Here is a 24,104-nt window from a genome sequence, read left to right on the forward strand (position 1 = left end):
GAACAGTTTCTTCAGCCAGAGACATGGAAAGATTTGTACAAAGACTTGAACATTTCAGAGATCACTCACTGTTGCTTTGAGATACTGATAGGCTAATGATCACACACATTCACTTTGAAGTTAAGCACTACTGATATAAGTATTTCTTATTGAATGAACACTTAAAATAAAGAGACGGGGGTGGGGTGGGGACATTTCCACAGACAAACCACTTCGGGATGAATAGCTACAGTGCCCAGTATACATGTGATCTGAAAGCATCCAATAATATTTTCCAGTAGTTGGGCACTTTGAAATTCTTAGCAGCAACGAACAAGTTTGTCCTAAAGTTTACATTCAAACTGGAACATAAACATCTTTGCTCAGCCCATTTTACTGGAAAAACAAGCCAACGATTCAAATGGTTTTCTTTCCTGGGGCAACTGTAGTCAAGTTTTCATTTTTGAAAAAGGGGATGGAGAAAGAGAGAAATCAAGAACCAATCTACAACATTATAACTTTACCAGCTGTAGTTGTGAAAACATAGATTGGTTCTAAACTATTGTTTAGAGGTATCTTTGTAGATGGAAAACAACATCTGATAGCTTTTAGAAAAGTCAATATTTACTTCATTATTTATATTTACTACAAACTCACTGGTGATATATAGAGTTCCATCTTGTTCTTTAAGAGGCTGTCAGCCCCTTTTGAAGCGACAGCACTATTATATTAAACCCAAATTGTGCAGTTTGTTTCATGATCAAGTATTGGATTGTAATAAAAGTTGCACATTGCAGTACAATGAAGGAATAGTGTGACTGGCAGATTTTTTGGAAGGTGACAGATGTCTATGGCAGTGTTTTTCAACCTTTTTTGGGCAAAGGCACACTTGTTTCATGAAAAAAATCACGAGGCACACCGCCATTAGAAAATGTTAAAAAAATTAACTCTGTGTCTATATTAACTATATATAAAGTAATTCTCTTGAATAGGAATCAAATAAACACAAAGAAAGTATTTTATAATTACTTGGGGAGGTTTTTCCATTTTCTCCCTCCTCGCAGAGAAACATTTGGTCAGTTTGGGAGAGTCAAAATGGTTTCAGGACTGTCTTCCTGTACTTTTCCAGACATGTGGTTTATATATTTGTGTACGTGTTTACCTTGTACATTTTATTTATATATTTGAGACATTAAGTTCTTATAACATGCTCATTACCACTTCTTAGATTTCCAAATGTGTCCCCAGGCCCCAAAATGGTGGGGACCCCTGGTTTAGATTGTTTGCCTGGGGAACACCAGACAAAAGGAGTAGGTGGGGGCACAGATTCTCCTCACTGGCACATTTACATGTGAAAATGTTGCTGTGCTGCAGCAGGGTGCTTCTTTATTCAGATACATATGTGCTAAAGGCAAGTCGTTTTAAGAACTGCTTCACATATGAGAGCAGGTAAGTAGGTATCTGCACACTGCAAGTATTCACCGTGCCCCTGTATTGCAAAAGTTGTGTCCTCATTTTAGTGACAGTTGAACAACACATACTAAAGGAGGCTCAGAGGGAAAGTGGGCTGACTTTCTAGTACAGAGGCAGGCTGCAAGAACGTTGAGGGTTCAAACAAAATCAACAACACCTGCAAAGTGAAGCAAACCTGCCCCATTGTGGGAGCTACTCCAGGTGAAAAGGAGAGGTCGTTTGAGCGTGCCCAATAAATTTCCACTCAGGCAAAGGGTGCACAGGTTTCCTGTACAGACACACAGAGAGAGAGACACACGGTCTTTCAAAGGCAGCCAGGAAAGCCTTCCGCGCCCTTCTCAGTCTCTCAGGTGACCACCCTCCATATCATAGAACAGCAGAGTTGGAAGGGGTCCTGACGGAGGGGCCATCTAGTCTGACCCCTGCCATGCAAGGAAACGGGTTTGACCGGGATGCCCACCACCAGGAGCCCTCCGCAAGAACAGCAAGGAGCCCTGTTGATTCAAGTCAAAAGCCACCGGTGAGCCGGGTGCCCCCGAGGGTAGCCCACAAGGGCGACCTGAGTGAGGCGGCGGCGCTCTCTCCTAGCAGCTGGCATCCAGAGGCATATCGCTCCCGACCCTCCATTCTTCTCTCCCCCTCGCTTGTAATAATAAAAATGCCATGTGGATTTCCAGCCTTTAGGTAGCAGAGCGCGCGCACAGGCACACACGCGAACATATAAACTCGGGACCCACTTACCCCCGCGGGAGGGCGCGTGCAAAGGCCGAGCCCTCGAAGACGGTGACTCCCTTCCCGGAACCAAAGTGTGACGGCGGTGGTTTCCGCGGGGGGACGCTTTGAGAACCGGGCCCGCTAAAATGGCGGATCCCGCGAAGGAGAGCTGTGAAGGAATGGGGGATTTCAAGAAGCTGACTCTGCCGCCTCCGCTGCCGCCGCCTCAAACTGGGACAGAAGACCCCAAAAAGGTGGCGGTTCCCAAGCCCCCGCGAGGGAATTTTTCAATTTTCCCCACGGCACACCAGGCAACATCTCGCGGCACACTAGTGTGCCGCGGAACAGTGGTTGAAAAACACTGGTCTATGGTTCTTTCCATCAATCAAAACTTATTTTCTGACAGGATAATTATGTGCACTGCGTCTGTCAATCAGAATACTTTGCACTGTGTCACATTAACTTTTGGGATGGCTTTTCTGAGCTATGCTACAAAATAGAATTTTGCAGACTGTGAAAATGTTTTCCATTAATTTTGCAGGCCAAATTAACAGGAATATGGTTTTCTTAAATCCTGAGATTAAATAGTATCTAGTTGCACCTCATTTTACTCTTATGTATTTCACAGGAATACCATTATCCCTTTCCAATGCACACAACAGTTTGAAAGCACAGTGGGAACAAACAGAACTATTAATGCAAACACGGATGGTCATTTGCCAAATTATAGCTTTCCATTTTGTGTATGGAGCCACTTTGGCAAGACCGTGTTGTATTTGGTAGTCTGTATTGCCTTGTCAAATGGTCACATCTGCACATACCATGGTATTTTAAACAAAAATTTTGAAGTGCTTTTTTATTATTATCTTACCCTTTGGACAAAACCATGTGGTAAGCCAGCCAACACTGCCCTGCAAAGTAGTGAGGATAATCTTGAATTTCTGAACCTAATCTGAAATTCAAGGCAGCAGGGGAGTGGCAAGGTTTTCCCCACCACTTGGCAGCACAGTAAGAATGCCTTGACTTATGAAGCTGTTACCATGCACAACACCGTTGCATTAAGTTACCATTAAGCAAATCTTTAACACAGGCATTCCACTATAGATGGGTGGGCACAGACAACCATTTGCCTAGATTGTGCATATGACCAACAGTAAGCTGCACTGTCCTCTCAAATGGTGAGGAGAAACTTGTCATTCCCGTTTCCACGGATTTCAGGGACAGAAATACAGTACAATTCCGACCAACACCACCATTGGACAAGACAATACAAAGTGTTCCAAGTGGCTACATGTACACTGGGGTTTTATATAATCTATACCCCCCTGTTTTTTTACATTAATGTGTACTCAAAGCAGCTTACAAGTTTTGCTTGAGAAAGTGCTAAGTGACAAAACAATGCACTTAAAAAAGCATCATTATGCTTAAAATTATTGAAAGGCAAATGGTCATCTGAAACCATGATACCTTGCCTCCCAAGTGATTTTATTCACATTGTGGTAAATTACCACCTGGTAACTGATTGACTCCAGACCAACGTACACCATCAGCAAACAAAATCACCACATACCCATCCTTTCTAAAATGTCAACAAATGTGACACAGACCATTCTTTTCCTCTTTTTACAGCAAAATGATACTTCTGAAAAAGCTATTCATATATTGTGATACCATTCCATCATGGCAGAAGCTGTGCAAGTGTGTGAGCAATAGCAACCCTACAAAATTGTTGAGTTCAATTCCTCAATGTTAAGACCTAGGAGGGAATCGCCTGTAATACAACTATATGTACAAAGCTCAGCTCAGCATGCTAAGGCACTTGCATAAGCAGCTGACAATATTTGGTTGGTTTTAACCATGTCACTGTAGATACCCTGAAAGGAAGGGCTGCTCTGGGTGTTTAAAATCTGCTCAAATCCCGTGAGAAGCTGCTCACACAAACAACTTACTACATGTCCATGCATTTACATTACAGGGTGCTTTATGTACGAAAAAGGTCTTGAAATAAGGCACATTTGTGTTCTTACCTTCAATCTCCCACCCTGCTGCGAAGTTTTACTAGAATAAATTTGATTTAGCATGAATTTTAAATTCTTCTACGGCCCAAAACCAAGTAAACAAAATGTGGCTACTAGAGCAGGGCCATGTTCTTAGGTATGTAACAAAATAAGGTACACTTCAATGGTTTTCTAAGAAATAGATGACCAAGACAGATATTGTTATAAACTTATAAACACTGGAGGGGAAGAGAAGAAAAATATACAGATGTGAGAAATCTAAACTATTTTGTAGGAAGCCTGGCACTTAGGTGTTGATCAATTTCATTTGGTTTGGTTCACTGATCATTTCCTTTACCCCATTGTCACATTTCAGTGTAATTATTTTGAAAACACAAAAGAAGCAATGAAAACTATTCTTGGGAAAATGTGAAACAAGCTGCCTATGTCTATATTTAAGAGCCACATAAAATCCCCTCTGTCCCTAAAGGCCAGTGTATTCTCGGCTTGGGTTACAGAACCATTGCTTTGGTTTGCAAAAAAATAAAAAATGTTGGGGTTGGTATAGTACTTGCTGTTTTGTTCACAGTGGGCTTATTAATGTTTTTTTTTTTTTACATGTTTACAGCTTAAAAAAGAACTAGCCAGGCTTAGTCCTCTTGCATAAACAACACAAGAACATGAATGGGTATGTGTCTGCAGATGAAAGAAGGGAAGAGTGAAGATTTGTCGAACATTTCCAATCTCAACTTAACTGATGTTTATTTTCACCTCTAAAATTATCAAGTAGCAAAACCACCAACATTCCTCCAGGGGTATGAAATAAAGCAGCTGCTGTCCCTCCATGTCCTGTGTACTTGATTGTTACTTGATGGAACAGGCACTGGTAGAGTTCCAGGTCAAGTTTAGCACCGGAAAGGAGTGCCAAAGCTGGCTTTGACAAAAGCAAACAATGTGTGCTCAGGTATTAATACAACCAGGTTTTATTTAAGTTCTCTCTTCTTCTTTATTACCCCCATACTAGCAAGAGTTCCGAGGGAATTTAAAGTTCTGTAAACATTAACTACCCCCTTCCCCCCTTTGTAAGTTTACAAAGCAAAGGAGATCAGGAGACCAGATTTGTGACAGCACCTAGCCTCACTGAGCTACCAGATGCAAAAACTATATACAAATCTGCAGCTGTCTCTGTAAGGGTTACTGTACACGTTGGGGGTGGGGGTGGGGGAAAGGGGTAATAGAGAGGAAAATAAAAAGAAATAAAATCAAAATTAATCTGCTCTGGAGCAACTTCAGTTGTCTTCTTCAGGTGATGATGGCAGACCAAGGTCTTCATACAGCAGCGCAACTTCCGTGGGCACATTGCAGCCCTGTGCAAGTGGGAGCGTGGAGGGTGGGGGCTTAGAACTAAGTGCACTGGCCACTTCAGACTTTTTAACATTCTGGGGTAAGGAATGGAAAAGGCGGATTACATAAATATATAAGCACAATGGATTGGAAGTAATGGGAGAGTGTACTATATAGTAAAACCAGCACACCTCGCTTTATCCCCCTCCATGTGATTTTTATAAAGAGACTCTGCCAATGCTCGGATTCCTTGCCTCATTTATTTCACTTTCAAGACGACAGCTCCCTGTTCCTTGGCGTTAATGCTGCTGCAGAACTTACAAAACTCTGAACCACCATCACGTGTGACCAGATGAAATCTGGCTCGGTTTCAGGTTCCAAAGGTAGTGTCAACTCCCACAAAAAAACCAACTGGTGAAGATACATATGGTAAAGATCCTATGCGTCTCTGAAACGAGACAAATTCACAGCAGAAGGGTCCAAAATAACTGGCCCAATCACTTTGGAGGAAATATAATTAAAGGAGAAAATCAGCCTGAAGGAAAAGATGTGTGCCTCCTCCCACAATTTGAGTCCCCAATTGTTCAGGAAGGCTGGAGTGTGCTGAAGCATGAACTCCAGCATCTTTGACATCACCACCCAATGAAGACAGACTTGAACTCCTCCAAATTCAATGTGCTGAAGAAGGGCTGGCAGGGATGTGCATTGCCAAACCAATCCAAGCTGAATGCTGCCCACCACCACCATTCCCTGCTGTTGCCAGTTCTACAGTTATGAATGCACTTCCTGGTTCGGAAGGCATCTTTTGCCCTGATGGAGCATGGAAGTCAGTATCTGCATGGCATTTTGGTTCTGAATTACATCTGTTAACCATGAGCTCTCCACTATGATTGCACCAGTTAAATGTGACGAGAATGACAAGAGAAGGAAAGGAAGCTACCATATGTAGACCTCCAAATGGCTTTACAAATAGCTTGGGAGAAGAAATCACAGCACCGTGATTCGCACTCAGCCTCATATATAAATCTTCTTTCCCACCTATCCAGAAGAGAGAACCAGAGGCTGATAAAAATGAAGGTGGTTGTGCAATCTTGGGCAGAAAAGGGCTTGGTTGAGGCTAGAAATAGCCTGAGATGATTTGATTCTGTGATCCATTTGCAAGGCAAAGGTGACTGCAGTGGATAGAAAAGACTCTGTCCAGCAGTGGAGAATGCATGGTTAACAGGACACAGGAAAAGCCAGGCGAGTTGCATATACTCAGTAGTCATCCAAAGTCTCTATTTCTCCCATGTTGAGCCGCTCTGAAGAGGCATTGACAGAGAAACCTGCAAAACAAGACAGATAGATTTCTTAGTGCACAGCTTATTCCCAGATCTTACATGTCTTCATAAAGTAATCCATATACAATAAAGACAGTATTGAAGGCAGCTCTTGCCATCAATCCAGCTATTTTTTTCTGGTGCTTTCAGCTCCTGGTTTAAGGATATTTACACAATAAAAGCATGAGTAAGTAATCTTACCAATAAACCCCCAAGTTATACACAAATATTCAAGAAATTTTTAATCTTTTATAAATCTGCTAACCATTTCCTAGCAATTTGAGAAACAAGAGAGAAACGAGCAAAGGGGAGGGCTAGTAATCAAGATTAAAATAGCCTGACACACACGCACAAACCTTCAACGCTTATTAGCCTGTCTTCCCCCACATATCTGTGTGTGAATGGAACTAACTAATGATGGGGCAAGCAGAGGTAAGAGCTGGAGTGGTGATGTCCAGGCAACACCTAAATCTGGCTACAGCTCCAAGAGGGGAAGAAAGCGCCCAGCAGCCATCCCTGATTCTGGAATCCTGGCTTTTATTTTCCCCTTCTGACTCTTGCCGCATTTATTTAATGTACCACAAAACTTGCCTAACAAGCTGGGATCTGCTCGAACCATTTTTTGTTTTTTCTTCTTTTTACCACTCTGCACTGCCTCAAAGTTGGATTGCTGGTTGTTGCTCTGATTTGTCTGAAAGACCGAATGCAGTGAACTGTGGTTCATCCCCCACACAGAATCCTGGAACACAAATAAATAACGTATTACAAGCTGGAATCATGCCTTGTGCACTCAGTAAGAGTATAAAAATAACAATGAGCCACTGTCCCAATCATAGGCAGTACATCAGTAACCTTTCTGTTTAGCACATTCGCTGATATCTCTGTTAATTACCTCAACACACCCTCACTCTCATACCCCTATTCTATGTTACTTACAGAAGATTTTAAGGTCAGCTGCACATACAACACAATAGCTGTCTAATAAGCAAGGGGTGAGAAATCTTCTCTCTATGAAGGGCCTTGTCACAAACCCCTTGGAGATGTCTTAGAGGGAGTGGTCTGATGGGGAATGGAAAGAGATTGGGAATTTGATGCAGTCTGATCCTGGGGGTGGAACTAGTGGATTGAGAGGTGGTGATGAGGATCCAGGAGATCCAAGTGGGTTGGCAGGAGAATGCCCCACTTCAGTGCCACTGGACACCCCAAGTGTAGTGTCTTGGCTGGTTGATGAGGGCTCTGGCACCACTAGAGATGTGAAGTCCTAGAAAAAAGGAAAAATTTGGGGAAAAACCGTTTCCCCCCGTTTTTTTCCTGAAGCCTTTTTTGTTTTTTTCTGAAAAATTGAAAAAATAAAAAATAGATTATGGAATGTTTTATTTTAACATGATGAATAAAATATTTTAAGATAAGGGGTTCAAAGATTTTATAAATCATTTCTAAAAAATATGTATGGTATCAGATTATTCTAATTTCTGTGAGGACAAGCAAGTCCTAGGTTACAAAGTGAACTCTCCAATGCAAGAACAAGATACATTTCTTCCTTTAGGAGGTGCTGTTGTCACCAGAAAAGAAAAAGGGTTCTGTTGTTTTTGCATGTGTGTGGTATGCATTGGGTCTGTTCCTCTTCACTAGGCCTCAAAGCACTGGAAGAAAATATAGAGCAACAAAAAGGGGCTGAAAGTATATACTTAGTTACAGCTCAGAAAATGATTCTGATTAAATTTCATGCCCATTCATTGAAACTTAGTCCCACTTCCTTCTTCAGTTCTTTTTATGAGAATGTTTTTTTTTAAAATACTGTGGACAGGAAATATGAATAATTGTTACTTCTGGATTTTTAAAAATTGTTTTGTGGAGGTTTTTTTTGTTCCACATAAACTAGTAAACAGTTCAGGAGATTGTTGCTCCATTTGTTACAAATACAAATAAATATTATTTTAAAAATAAATTCTGTTTGTAATAATTGTTTGGATACACTATATTTTTAATATGCTAGTTGTGATAATTTTATGCCCATTAAAATTGTCCATATTTATATTTTATCTTTCTAAAGTAACAGAATGACTTTCAATCTGGAAAAAAGAAGTGCTAATGTAGCATTTTTTTCAATTTTTCTGAAAATTTCCGTTCCCCCCCCCCCCCCAAAAAAAAACCACAAGGTTTTTCCGAGCTTCAAAATTTCTGGAAATTTTACATTACACCACTGAAGAGTCATCCCTTTCAGGGGCAGTGCAGAGCAACACATCTGATGGTGAATTGGCTGAATCATCTCTGTTTCCATAAACCAAGAACATGGAGACAACTGTGCTGGCACAAACAGACTTCACACGTTCAGCCCACTTGGAGGATTGCTTGCTTGCATGCCCATTCCCAGCCTTGGTACATTGGTCACACAAATGAAGGTGCCTGTCCCACTCTTCAGAAGGAGAGTTCAGGGGCATCTCAGTTGTTGGGTCAATGTCTTAAGTCTAACCATGTGTCTAGAACTCTGCTGTGCTTCCTGCCTTTGCAACTCATAAACTGACTTATGTTTGGACACTGTATTGAAGTTTGGAATAAAGCCTTTAATTCCAACAACTGAGTGGAGTTTCAGCATTACATCTCTCTCTCTGCCTCTCTCTGCCATGCCACCTCACCCCTTACTCCATCCCATCCCACATTCCCTGTACTGCCCTCCCTGCCCTATGCTACACTCATTTACTAGGCAGTAAGTTTAATTGACCATAAGGGGACTTGCTTTCAAATAAATATGCTTAGGATTGCATTGTATATAAACATTAAGGCCACAATCCTAGGCAAGTAAGCTTGTCTAGGAGTGCACTGTCATAGGAAGAGAGTTTTTGTCCTGATGACTAGATAGCTGTTCTTTCTGAGGTGGTTGCTTAACATTTTGAAGTGGCCATCTGGAGCATCAGTCTGCCCTGAGAGGTGCTTCTTTGCCTCTCTCCTTCTTTCCCACTTGTTGTTGTTTATTCGTGTCCAACTCTTCGTGACCCCATGGACCAGAGCACGCCAGGCACTTCTGTCTTCCACTGCCTCCCGCAGTTTGGTCAGACTCATGTTGGTAGCTTCGAGAACACTGTCCAACCATCTCGTCCCTTGTCGTTCCCTTCTCCTTGTGCCCTCAATCTTTCCCAACATCAGGGTCTTTTCCAGGGAGTCTTTTCTTCTCATGAGGTGGCCAAAGTATTGGAGCCTCAGCTTCAGGATCTGTCCTTCCAGTGAGTACTCAGGGCTGATTTCCTTAAGAATGGATAGGTTTGATCTTTTTGCAGTCCACGGGACTCTCAAGAGTCTCCTCCAGCACCATAATTCAAAAGCATTAATTCTTCGGCGATCAGCCTTCTTTATGGTCCAGCTCTCACTTCCATACATCACTAATGGGAAAACCATAGCTTTAACTATACGGACCTGTTGGCAAGGTGATGTCTCTGCTTTTTAAGATGCTTCTAGGTTTGTCATGGCTTTTCTCTCAAGAAGCAGGCATCTTTTAATTTCATGGCTGCTGTCACTATCTGCAGTGATCATGGAACCCAAGAAAGTAAAATCTCTCAGTGTCTCCATTTCTTCCCCTTCTATTTGCCAGGAGGTGATGGGACCAGCGGCCATGATCTTAGTTTTTTTGATGTTGAGCTTCAGACCATATTTTGCGCTCTCCTCTTTCACCCTCATTAAAAGATTCTTTAATTCCTTCTCACTTTCTGCCATCAAGGTTGTGTCATCTTCCCCACTACACGGCTGAATTTAGGTTTCATTGGAGGGATCCAAAAAGAAGAGCTAATAGCTTCTTAGCAGCCTGTTTTGTCATTCAGCCAGTGCCACTTGTTTTTCTCAGGCACACTTGAGGGCAGTTTACCTCAGTCAAACAACATGCCCCCTCCCCTGCAAGTTTTTGCCCAGCGTACCATGCCTAGGGGAAATCCTGCCATTTCTGGAGTTTCCCCCAACTCAGTGATCTCTCTCTTCCCCCATCCCTTGCTTTGAATCATGCTTTCAGCCAGGTACTTAGAATAGCTCCTGGGATTCTAAAATTCAGGTCAGAACATGGGAGGGACTGGAAGAAGAAATCTATTCAGTCAAGTTGCAGTGAGAGAGAAGAGAGCATGTGAGAAAGAGACAACAGTCACAGTGATAGTACACATGACAACCTCTCAACAGGAGTGCCCAGAACATTTCATGGAAGGGCATTTTGTATTTTAGGATGCATCCAGTCTATGAGCCAGGAGTTCCCTGCCCCAGTTGTAAGCCATTCCACAGTCAAGCTTGTCCTCATTTCAAAACAGATTGCTAAACTCTACATCAACCAGAGAGACAGATCTGTTTTCTCCAGTAATCACAGAAATTCGCTTGCAAATATTCTCCAAAGACAGAAGCACGAACCTGTTGCTGCCGCTGTTGGTTGGCTTTTTGTTTGGCACGGCGCTCAAGAAACTGCTTGGCAAATTCCTTGGCTTCAGGGGTATCTCCAAGGTAGGCTCTGATGTAATCATGGACCTCGTATGGAGATTCTACTTCCTTCAAGAAGGATACAAACGTGGGAACTGCAGCCGGAAAGGAAGACAAATCACGAGATACTTACAAAGCCTACAAGTGCATAAGCAAAAAAAACCCCAGAGCTTTTCAATATCATATCCTTACAAACTTTATGTAATACAGTATTATCTTTACCTGCAAGAAAACAGAGAGCCCTTTCTCCTTATTCATTGAGATATGGGATAAATTAATTTCCTCACTAAGACAACAGTCTCTGCTGGACTCCTAATGATCATTTCCTATTTAATCTAACTTTTTAGCAATGGTGTATGCCTTATGGTACAACTTAACAGGAAAGAAAATATTAACTGTAGCATCAGCCCTGATCTATGTAAAATCAGGAATTTTAAATATTTCCCAAGAATACTGGGGATACCAAACCTTTTGCAATTACCCCATCTTCCTTAATGCTTCTAAATACAATTTTGGACAACGTGCAGTAATGCATCACATGATAATGTCCAGCTATGATACAGTTTCTCAGTGTGTAAGACTGAAATTTTCGCACTCCTTTTTCACTGCTTACCATCCAAGTTGTTGGCTGTGTTGAGTGCATGAAGCATTTGTTCACACCATTGAGTGAATCCATCCTGGGCTTTATTAACCCCCTGGAACAGCTTTAACAACTTTTCTTCTTCTTCCACCTTCTTATTCTGCCTGCTTGTAACACCTATAGATTTACTAAGACGGGCAAAAAGGCAGAGTGTGAGGAAGAGACACAGGTTACCAGGAAGAAACATGCAAAGTATATAAGACTAGAAAATTCAAACAGCTTCACAAACATTTCTGTCTTATGTCAAAATCACAAATATGAAAATATACTGAGATGGGAGCTAACGGAAAACAGAAGGAATGGAACCATAAGAGATCCTGGCTGTACTGATACAGCACACTGCAGGGTTTGGTGGAAAGGTTCCATCCACAAGACTCCAGATGTTTTGGATGACAATTCCCATCTGTCCCAGTCAGCAAGGCCAATGGTCAGGGATGATGTAGCCAAGACATCTGGAGGGCACAAGGTTGGCAAAGGCTACAGTAGAATAATTTAGAGGGCCTGCAACAGGCTGAGCCTCTACAATGAATTGAAGGGAAGCTCACTGCATCCCAATTCCTACCTGATGCTAGCATTGCTCTTGTTTTTATTGGTTGCGTTACGAGGTCCAACTTCTTTGACTGCATCGTCCCAGAATCCCATGTTTGAGTTTTTTGTATCAGCATTGCTCCAAATGCTGCTGACAAGGTCTGATGCCCACTGGCTGCTAGGATTCGTGTTTAGAGAGCCCCATACTGAATTGCCAATGCTGGTGTGCAAATTAGAATGTTGCTGGAACAACAGTAATGGAGATACTGTTTATTATCACCAATAGAGGAAAAGCAATACAAATAAAGTTTTGACTTCAACAAGAGTATTATTATTATTATTATTATTATTATTAGGAGCTGTACTCACTGTAGTGGTGCTGCGGGACCTGCTTTGCTGTTGCTGGTGTTGCTGCTGTTGCTGCTTCTGCATCTGCCTTGCCTCCTCCTGCTGTATCTCCAAGAGGGATTTTGTAGTACCGGCAGGTTTGGCAACATTTCCCCAGCCAGACAGTTTTTGTTGCTGTTGCTGCTGTTGCTGTTGCTGCTGGAGGGCTTTCATTAGTTCACGCTGCTGACGCCTTTGCTGGAAAACAGTCAATGCAGGGCATTCCAGTTCTTAAATGTATACATGATTATCTTCCACACATTTTCCTCAAAGCTGGATAAATCTGAATAGATATGTGTTTCACTGAGGGTACTGAATTTTGCCTCAGACACACTGATCAAAGTCTCTGGTCTTGGAAAGTGCACCTTGACACAAATACTTTCCTATTCTGCTTTGTTTTCCAGTCAAGCAAACATTACTCATAGAACAAATTACTTTTCTACCCATCCCCTTATTTTTAAATTCCTAACTAAAACTAGATGGGCAATGAATCTAATTTTAGGCTTTACATTTAAAGAGAATCAGTAGAATTAGCATTTCTATTAACCACGATTCTAGGTCTTTAACATCATATCATTAAACCAGGCAAATTTGCAAAAAGAAAGAAAGAAAGGAAAAGCTAGCTTATGAAAATCTCTGCTTTTTCAGTCTTGATAATCTAAGACTATGATAATATTTGGGCAATTATAACTTGGGTTTATTAAAATGAGACATGTGGAAGCTTTTTGCCTGCTTATGTTCTCCTTCTTCTCCCTTTGTAGCACACAGCAGTTATACTCAGAAAATATTCAATTAAGCACAATTTCTACTTCACTGGGAAGTCATAGTTACCAGGTTCAAAACCAACTAGGATTTTAACAATGCTTTGAAGTTGGCTTCAGAGCCTGCCTTGTTCTAAAACTGGTAACTGTAGTTTCCCAGCTCAGATGATACAGGAAACTATGCTTAATTGGCAACTTCAAGGTTTAACTGCTGTGTTCCATGAAGGCAGATGAGAATGAGCTGTGTAAAGCCTCCTAGGTATCTCGGGTTAAGCTTATTAAGTGTTTAGAAATTGTCACAGTGACTCCTAGCAGTGACAAGCCACAACTGCACACAAATGAGCAAGCCATGGGCTTTCTAAAGGCAGAAAGTGGTGGGAGGTCACCAGATGAATATGTCTTTCACAATGGGTGAAATAATATGTCTTTCATAATGGTGTTATGGCAAGGAAATTTGACTATTCTATTTCAGCAGCAACCTAAAGCCTCTTTTCCATTTTACCTCTTCTTGAAGCTGCCGCTCTCTCTCTTCCTCAAGCTTCTGGATTTCTGCTAATGATAACGTTGTTTGGGACTGACATCCCCTAGAATTTGATTGCTGACCCCATGTTGAAGAAGAAGGGAGCTGGGAGGAAGGACATACAAGAAACAGCACTTAAATTTTATTAATGGAAAGAGTGAATACATCAGGATATATGCTGAATCAGCCACTCAAAAACATGCGAACAGTTGTTATTGTCTGCCACAAAAACTGCTAATATGACACAATCTTTATTTTGTCTCCTTATACTGTAGAACTGCAACCTTTTCCTGCCAGGTGTGTACCCAACCTCCAATTAAATCTTTATAGTACCAACAATAGTCATAATTTCTACAGCAATATAATAGTAAGATTCAAGCACCTGACTGTGCTGTGAATGAAATGGGAATTATTCAAAGGAAAGGAAAGGAAGCAAACAAAACAGCCGAGGGAAGAAGGCAGTAGTAGCATGGAGAAACAATGAAAAATGCATTTTAAAAAGTCTGATGCAGAGACCCATGCCATTCAAAACCAACAGCTTCAGCCTCCATTTTTATACGGCTCATACGGCTCATCCTCCCAGGACCTGTGTATATGGTATTGACTTCATTTTATCTTCACACCTACCTGGTGAAGCAGATTAGACTGGCCCAAGTTTATCCAGTAAGTTTCATGACAGAGTGATGATCTGAATCCAGGTTTCTCTACTCCTAGTTTTATGCTCTAAATCTGGAGCGGAGAACCTTTTCGATCCAGTGAACCAGAACATTATTTCCCCCACCCCTGCTGGTCAACTCTGGCAGCGGGACAGGGGGCACCCACCTTTAAATCATCTGGTGCCATTATGATGTCAAGTCACTGATAGCTGAGTTGTCTTCAATTCAGTGGACAACAAGCAACACTCCTGCTAATGGTGTCAGTGATTGAGCTGAGATATAAAAGTTCAGGCAGTTGCTAAGGTACCCCGGACCTAAGTTGTTTGGGGCTTGTAAATTAACAAAAGGAACTTAAACCCGGCTCAGTAGATGGGCAGCTAATGCAGATGTTTTAACAATGGTGTCACATGTTGTGGGCTATGTGCCCCCACCAACAGACTGGCCACTGCATTCTATACCAGCTGAAGCTTCTGGACCGCGACCAAGGGCAGTCCCACATAGAGAGCATTGCAGTAATCCAGCCTCAAGAATGCAACATGGACTACAGTAGTCAGGCTATCCTTGGTGAAGGATAGTTCCAGGTAGCATTCTGGAAGGGTTTAGCTTAAAAATGAAGCATTATTCAGGATATATGCACCCATATACAGTACATTTTTGGTAGGGTGACAAGTTGCTCCTCATTGTACTTTCTCAGATCTATAGTTATGGACAGAAATGCACACCCGGAGTGGGGGGGGGGGGAGGAATTATGATATGTGTCAACGAAATCTTAAATTTTCTGTAAATTATAGAGATTTGCATATTTATGCTACTTTCATGTTTCAGTTATTATTTATTATTAATTTCAACAACTTAAATATCACTTAGCACTGTAATATCTAAGCAGTGTACAATGAGGTACACTGAGCAGTAAAGAGATAAACTGGACAAACGGGGATGCCACAGACTGAAGTTAGAGCTGCCCATCTCCTGCTTCTGGTGCCCAATTCCAAGAGCGTTAAAAGGCAGGTTCTGGCAATGGTCATGTAAATTTCAGCACAGCTAACAGAGAGCTTCTCTGATGGCTTGGGCTGTGAGCATAACTTGTGAGAGTGAGTTTATGGCAGTGAGAAAAAGAGTAACATTACAAAGAATGAGTACCTTCATCTGTGCAAGTTGCTGCTGCTGTTGCTGCTGCTGCAATCGACGCAAAGCCTCCTGCTGCTGCTGCCTCTGCCTCATAATTTCTTTCTGGCGTTGGAGTTCCAGCTCTTTACGTTTTCGTTCTTCCTCTTCATGCCTCTGTCGGGCTGCTTCTTCTTCCATGCGCAGCCGGTTTTCTTCTAGCTGACGCTTTGCCTCTGCTTCTTCACGTGCCCATTTGGCAGCCTCCTCTTCCTTCCCAGAACAGAAATAATATGCAGAGTCTCTAAAGTGGACTAACCTAGATTAAAATACTTCCTTTTTGTTTGTTTCAAGATACATAGGATTGCAAAGAATCCTTTGCTTCTAAGAATGCAACCTGTGCTAGAACAAAACAATTTGATAAAATATAGCTTTAGAAAATGCCCCAGAGCAGCCATCATAGCTCTTATTACACTCCTTATGTGACTTTGTTTCAGAAATCCAAAACTTTAAGACCATTTATCAGTTTTGAATTGGTAGAGTCTTAAACAAAATGAAAGGTCCCTCTGCACTGTTTGATCTAATAATGGCTCATTCACATGTGCATTATTACTTGATGTAGTTAACAAGTGAGCATACATGTGTGAACCAGCCTCTGATTCTTGCAGGTCTTAACTGCAAAAGATTTCCCTTCTTTTCACCTGTTTACGAAGCAACTCTTCTCGTTGTAGTCTTTCTTCCTCTTCTCTTCTCCTCTCTTCCAGTCTTCTAAGTGCTTCTTCTTGTTGTTGCCGTTCTTCCTCTTCCCGCTGCCGTCTTAGTGCAATTTCTTGTTCCCTCTGCCGCCTTAGGGCTTCTTCCTGCACACGGAAATAAAAAGAAAGAAAAATTCCTATTCATGGGATGCTGGATAGTAAGGGCCCCCTGACCTGGCTGCTCTGATTCTGACCTGAAGCCAGAGGTCTTTTAAATGAAATGACAGCAGCTGGGAATGCGTATGGGCAGGGGCACTTTGGGGGTGCAAGTCAGCAGTGGGCAGGGCCATCCTCTTTTCTCACTCTCTCTTTCTGCTCTCCAAATTAATACCCTACCCAGAGATTACCCAGAATCAAATTTCCCTTTTCCTGAAATTATCACCAGGTGCTCCAAATTCAATTTAGTCCTCCCCCAAATTAATATCCCACCCCAAGAATACTTCTGCCTTCCTGGAATGCAAGACTGAGGCTGCTGATGATGTATGCGCTTGCTCTGGAGGCTGTTCATCAGACCATAAGCCTAGAGCAGACACATACTTGATTGCTAAAGATCAGGGGTCCCCAAACTAAGGCCCGGGGGCTGGATGTGACCCAATCGCCTTCTAAATCCAGCCCGTGGACAGTCTGGGAATCAGCGTGTTTTTACATGAGTAGAATGTGTGCTTTTATTTAAAATGCATCTCTGGGTTATTTGTGGGGCATAGGAATTCGTTCATTTCCCCCTCCCAAAAAAAAATATAATCCGGCCCCCCACAAGGTCTGAGGGACAGTGGACCGGCCTCCTGCTGAAAAAGTTTGCTGACCCCTGCTAAAGATAAACAGACAGCGTCCTTAGACAGTCTTTTCCCAGGTGTCTCCCCTAAGTCACAAAAGTGTTCTAACACAAAAAGTGGCAACCTGCCTCCTGTTGATGCAGGCAACTTAGAAGCCTTGCCCTTGGCGGTAGCCAGGTGATGGTGCTGAAGAATGCTGCAATGGCAAGAGGCCCCTTTAGGTGCTTTACCGGCTCTCTTTCTGGGGTGTAAGGCTTGGTGGGGGGTGTCATGTCCTGCATTGCAAGGGTTAGACTAGATGACCCTTGGGTCCATTCCAACTCTACGATTCTATGAGGAAGAGCTCCTGGAACATAACATTGATCATACTTCTCCCACCTGTCCTAAATAAAATTCTTATTTATTTATGTATTTTCTTTATTATGGGGATTTCGGCACATCCTTCAAATAAATCCCCAACGTAGCTTCCAAAAAATAAACATGTATGATTGAGCTAAAAAACAGAACACACTTTGGACATAAAAGGTGGAAGGAACAAAAATAACTTCCTTCACATGAACTGAGAAAATGTGTTCTCTTAAAGATACTGAAATAGTATTTATGTATTTGAGATGTCACCTGCTTTCTGCGTGCGAGCTCCTCCTCTTCTCTTCTTTTTCTTTCTTCTTCTTGTCTCCTGATTAGCTCTTCCTGTTGCCTCCGTAGCTCCTCCTGTCTTTTCCGCTCTTCTTCTTCTCTTTTGGCCCTCATTTCTGCTTCTCTCCTCTCCTGCTCTAGCTGAATTAAAGAAGTAACATTAGAAGTAAAGACCTCTTCAACTAGCACATTATTCCCACTAGTTACAATCACTCTCATCAGCGTCCTCTTCTACAACTACCAGTTTGATTGGTCTTCCCTAAACCATGTCCTTGTAATATCTTGGTTTTTTTTTAAGCCCAATTAAGAATTAGTAAATTGCGCCCCAATTACACTAAATCAGTGTAAGGCATGCCAGAGTTACTCAGAAAACAAATGAAAATGAAATGAAAAGCTGCAACTGGAATGGTTTCTACTGTTTCTTACCTTAGCAGTTTTGGCTTTTTCAAGCTGCTGTAACTGTTCTAGAGCTGGTCCCTGAGCTGTAGTGTCAATTGGGAGATCCCAGACACTGCTTCCTTCCCAGACTGCGAAAAGGGGGGAAATGTAGGCTGTTGATTAATTAATATTTAAATTAGCAGACCACAGAGCCAAGGAGTTAGTGATTCTGTGCACCCAGGCAAATTCACCGGTAATTAAAAAATATCACATGCACTATGTTTTGATCAGTAAGACTGTTAAATGACCTCTTTTGTGTACCTTTGGTTTTTCGTTTTTTAGGAGGTAGAGGGGGAGGAAGCCTGCTAACCATGGTTATTCACAAACCGTGGTTTGTAAGTGACTTGTAAGTGTTGGGGGGGGGGAGGCTCGGTTAATTTCATTGTACACAGGTTGTACATTGACAATAAAGGTATTATTATTATTATTATTATTATTATTATTATTATTATTATTATTATTATTATTTTGGATGTCATTTCAGGGCAGTTTGTTTTGCGTCTGAATGTAGTCAATATCAAAACACTGTTTCGTACCTGTAGCTTGTGGGGCTGCTGACTGAAGCTCCCAAATTGAGCCAGTGTCTGGCACTGACACAGACCTTGTTACAGGTGTCACCATGTTCTGCTCAGCTTTTCTGGAATATAAAGAGGAAGATTCAACATGCTACATCAAAAAGGTAGTTCTATTTAGAGGTCACAGGGGTGTTTTCTTTTTCTTTTAAAATACAGTGCTTCTCTTTTTTCTCCTCCTCCTACAGAACCAGTATTAAAGTGATATTAGGGCATAACTTCCTGACAATTCCAACACTGCTGAGCAAAATCCAGAACTCTTGAGATGCACAAAACTATTCTTTAATACTGACCAGAATTTGAATGAAAATTTTTGCTCTGGTCAATTAACACAATAGGCTTCAATGAAAACAAATATGAGATGATGACAAATACAACCAACATATATGGACTAAGTGACAACAGATCTATTTCACAGTCTTAGTGACACTGACTTGAAGCAATTTTGAACAGGCATAAACAGAGTGCTATATATTCAATAACCACTATCATGAGTAGACTCTATAGGGGCCACTTGATACATTATATTCAGTGTTATATTACATGCCCTTTTAATAATGTGAAGTATGAACACGACAGTTATGTGCATGCAAACATTTCCAAAGACGTGTTCTCAGGAAACCATCCATGGTGGCCTGAAGTTTACTTTCAATGTACTGGATTTACTTCTGCATAATGTGTGAAATGGCCCTGAAACCTGCATTCATACCTCATTTTAAGTGCCTGGAACTGTTGCAAAAGGAGAGCCAGCTGCTGCTGCTGCTGTGATGAGAGTGCTGCTTTTTGCTGCTGTGCCATTACCTGCGCATACTGTTGTCTGGAAAAGAGAATGGGGAAAAGTTCACTCTACTTAGTTAAAGAATGACTATAAAAACCCAGAAGAGAATAGAACTGCTAGTTCATACCACAACTGACATTCAAACACATCAGTGCAAACCAGCACCCACCCACCAAAAATAAGAAATTTTAAAACTGCCATTTGAAGTGGCTATTCAAAACAGCGACACACAACATTTACCGGTACCTAAATTATAGATTGGATTCTAACTATCCCTTTGTCATATAGGATTCCTCCTTTCCATGGAAGGTTTTCACTGAATGGAGGATCATGATGGTGGAAAAGGAGTTTATTGGAGCCAACTCTCTCTACCTTACAAGCCCTCCAGGGGACACATGGGAATAGAGGGGGAAGGGGAAATAAGTGAATGTAACTTTCTCCCTTCCACTGGCAGGAGCATCCCATGAGCAAGTCTGCTCATGAAAAACTCCTGCTAGCAGAAGAGAACTCAAGTTACAAGCCTCTTATTTAAGCACTAGGCTGGCAGCCAAAAGCAACCAGGAGTTGCAGGCAGGCAAGTGAATGGGCTGGAGGAAGAGGAATATAGTGCTCCATCCCTTCTCTGTGTCCAGAATAGAAACCAAATAAGCTGTTAACAGAGGAACACCAAAATGGAAGCCCTCCACCCCGGATACTGTGGACCACAACTCCCACCAGTTCAGCCAGCATGGCCGATGATGAGAGTGGTAATCCAAAACATCCGGGCAGCACCATGTTGGCTAGCCCTGACCTACAAAAAACAAGACCCTATATTCTCAACTCCTAGCCCACATACTTGCAGTAGACCTACTGCTGTCCACAGAACCAGAAAGCAATGACTAGTGCTGGGTAACTGTGACAAAGAGCAACTTGAATCAAGAGCTGCCACCATCTGCCAAAGCTCGTCTTTGTCATAGCCACCACTTTCCCACTGTTCCTCACACTTTCTTGCTCACTCCCTGTACAGACCATCACAGGCAGCTTGAGCCCTATACTAGTAGGATGGTGCAAGACAAACCAAACTATCTAGGAGACATTTTGTGAGCCTACTTACTCCTCTTCCTTGTCACCCAGAGGGAGACTCGAGGTAAGCAGACTGACTGCTGAAGATAAGGAGGAGGAGCAATAAGTGAGCTGGCGGAATTGCCGCTGGGTAGTTTAAGTTGTCCCATAATGGGTCCTCCTTCTGCTAGGTGATAGGGGCATATGCCATCAGCAGGGACAGAGGACTTTGGATGGAGTGGGTGGTGGTAGCAGTGGCTGTTGTTCCTCCTCCTCTCACCACTCAGGGGCAGGTATGTGGCTGGGCAGTGAGGAGAAGGAAGAGCTGCCATGTACAGGGATGTCTTGCAGTCCACTTAGTATGAAAAATTGGACTACTCTTCTCTAGATCATTAAAACAAAGCAATATGGCCATTGACAGATATTTATATAGACCAGGGGGTGCAAACCTGTGGTGCTCCAGATGCTGTTCCAACTCCCATCAACCCCAGTCGGCATGTGCAATGATCAGGGATGAAGGGAATTATAGTCCAACATCTGGAGGGCCACAGGTTAGCCACCCCTGATGTAAACTTACTGTAACAAAAATTGCTGGTACTGGAGGTGCTGCATTTGGTACATGGCTGTGAATTCCTGTTGTCTAGTCAGTCGTTCCTGGTCCAACTCTCCCTGTGGTTGTAAACAAATTGATAGCTGAACTTGCATCAAATGTTAGGATTTATGAGCATATGCACAACTCTGATTACAGTGACTTACAACATTATGATTATGAAATACCTTTTTATATTAAAAGTTATTAAATGCAACATTTTTACAGATTACTGTGTTTAGTTAAAAAGTATAAAGGATTGTGTGAAGTGGAAAAAAGGGTGTAGATAGTTAAACTGTGTCTGGGGACCATTCCTTGGCAAAGGAAACTGGAGCAAATATCCTTGGTGCATAAGATACATGCTCATCTACCTCGAGGAAGGTCCTATGCTTTCCTACTTCACCTCTCCCAGATATAAAGAAAGAGGGAGCAGCTGTGTGCCACATGCTAAATCAAGCCACAGCGGCAGAAACAAGGCAGGCTTGTTAGTGTGTGTGCTCCAATCCTTTGGGGTTCCTTTTACTGTCTCACAGCAGAGTTACCCAGAAAGTCTTCCTGTGTCTTCACAGCAGCAGCAGTCCAGCTTTCTATCGGTGAATGCCCATGAAGGAATAAACACCTCACCCATTCAGTTCTTCTCCAAAGTATTTGTTTATATTACAAGTTGCATAACTTTATATCACTACTGGTCTACATAAATAAAACAGAACAATATACAGAGATTTCAATCCTCTCTGCTCCCTGCAGCAATCCAGCTAGAAAGACAGGTTCAGAGACTCTCATAGACACAGGGAGACCCTGAATCTCTCTTCCCCCAGACATGCCTAGATAAAGACACCTGATGCTGGGGAGAATTCTTGTTGGTGAGCAGAACTGGTTCAAGGAGAAATCTGATTCAAAGATCGTTTCAGGTTTACCTTTGGAATACACCAACAAGGCTGGAGTCAGGACCACAACTAGTAGCATGCTTGGAAAAAGGAGTAAGTGTCAGGGGTCTCAGTTGTTCAGTCGTGTCTGACTCTTCGTGACCCCAAGGACCAGAGCATGCCAGGCACGCCTATCTCAGTAGGAGCTACCTTTTACTGATTGTGGCTTAATTTCCTTCTGCAATTTGCTGTGCATAGAAAGCAGTTCAGCCAGATCCAACTGAAGCAGCATTCAAAGGCATTTAGGTAAGTGAACTAGTAGCAATGAGGGCTTTTGCTATTTCACTGCTAGGTACAGTAAGCACTTTTCCCTTCCTGTATGGAAAGCCCATTCTATTGCAGCTCAGAGTATATGTTCAACATACAGGCAGTCTCTCTAAAGGTCATTGCTGCTCTGTGCCTGGGAGCACAAAAGCACACGAACCCCTAAAACTGGCACGTCTTAACTTTCTAATTTAAAGTTAACTGTTTTACACATTGTCATATTTACCAAATGCAGAGGTGGTGCTGGACCTGGAGTGAAAGGAACCCTGCCCCACATTTTCATGATGTCTCCAAGTGGCTGGAAGCTCTCATCACATGCTCTTTTCACCAACAGTGACATTGTGAAATACCCGGCCTGGAACCACTCTGTCATCTCTTGGTTACTGAACGGACCTGCAAAATCATCAAGGGATGAAATCCATGAAGACAAGAGTGAAACCTCTACTGAGTGTTGCACCCAACAGTCACAGCCCATACAGAACCTGGTATCTGGGGGACTAAGTGTGTGTGCTGTATGTGTCTTGATCTTACTTATAGAGCTGGACATTTCCTGATGCCACCCTAAGTGCATAGGCAGTGTATTGTAATTTCCCTTAATGTTTCAGTGAAATAAAATGAACATAATACCTAGACTAGTTTATACCTTAAGAGGAATTCCAATTCACATACCAAGCAAATACTTTCACAAGATTAAATCTTTGTTTAAAAAATGCCTTTGGGGCTCTTCAGTTCCAAGAATATCTATGCAAAAAATGCAAATACCAATAAAAGGAGGATTTGGGATCCCTGACTTAGAATTGTATCACCAAGCATATTTACTGTCAGGTACACAATTCTGGAGACGCATAACTGAAAACAACTGTCCAAATTTGGCTACTTTGGAATATTCCTATGTAGTACCTTTAGAAAGATGGGCAGCACTTGGGTCTAAATACATTAATACTCAAGATGCTATTGAAACGATAACATCAGTTTGAACGATATGGCACCACATGTCCAGAAAATATAAATTTGACCTTTTCTTCCACAACAAATGACTTTGTGGGGAAACCTGTCTTTAAAAATCGGGAAATAAATAGTTGTATGGAAGAGGTGGTTGAATTTGGGTATATTAACGTTAGAACAGCTCATAAACGAAGAGGATGATTTTTTTACATATTCTGTCTTAAGAGACAATACAGATTACCTACAAATGCTCAATGGCAATATCTCCAGATAAAACACTTGCTAACCACCATCTACGGACCAGCTTTTACAGCCAGAGAGACCCCAGAGATATTGAAGCAACTGATTAATTCTTAAACAACAAAAAACCCGGCCATCAACATATATAAATCTATGTCACAAGCAAACCAATTTGATATACCTGTACTGAGGGAGGAATGGAAAAAAAGAATTAAGAGATCTCAACTTTGACCCCACAGTGGGAATCTGTGTTAAGTGCTATAACAAGGGTGTCTCTGG

At 42.0% G+C, this 24,104-nt stretch overlaps 1 protein-coding gene across 1 annotated transcript in view; it reads right to left on the reverse strand.

The window, feature by feature from the left end:
- Positions 1-5,123: 5,123 nt before the first annotated feature.
- Positions 5,124-24,104, reverse strand: part of GIGYF2 (GRB10 interacting GYF protein 2) — a 75,083-nt gene continuing 56,102 nt past the window's right edge. The window contains 15 exon segments of the mRNA XM_033150017.1: positions 5,124-6,832; positions 7,418-7,565; positions 11,207-11,367; positions 11,886-12,040; positions 12,475-12,683; positions 12,810-13,025; positions 14,091-14,213; positions 15,905-16,141; positions 16,570-16,728; positions 18,015-18,173; positions 18,459-18,559; positions 19,007-19,107; positions 19,752-19,859; positions 21,439-21,530; positions 22,867-23,033. Of these exon segments, the coding sequence (XP_033005908.1) occupies positions 6,765-6,832; positions 7,418-7,565; positions 11,207-11,367; positions 11,886-12,040; positions 12,475-12,683; positions 12,810-13,025; positions 14,091-14,213; positions 15,905-16,141; positions 16,570-16,728; positions 18,015-18,173; positions 18,459-18,559; positions 19,007-19,107; positions 19,752-19,859; positions 21,439-21,530; positions 22,867-23,033 (2,204 nt within the window). The 3' untranslated portion in view covers positions 5,124-6,764.

The sequence above is a fragment of the Lacerta agilis genome, chromosome 5 (assembly GCF_009819535.1).
Source record: "Lacerta agilis isolate rLacAgi1 chromosome 5, rLacAgi1.pri, whole genome shotgun sequence".
NCBI classification, from domain to species: Eukaryota; Metazoa; Chordata; class Lepidosauria; order Squamata; family Lacertidae; genus Lacerta; species Lacerta agilis.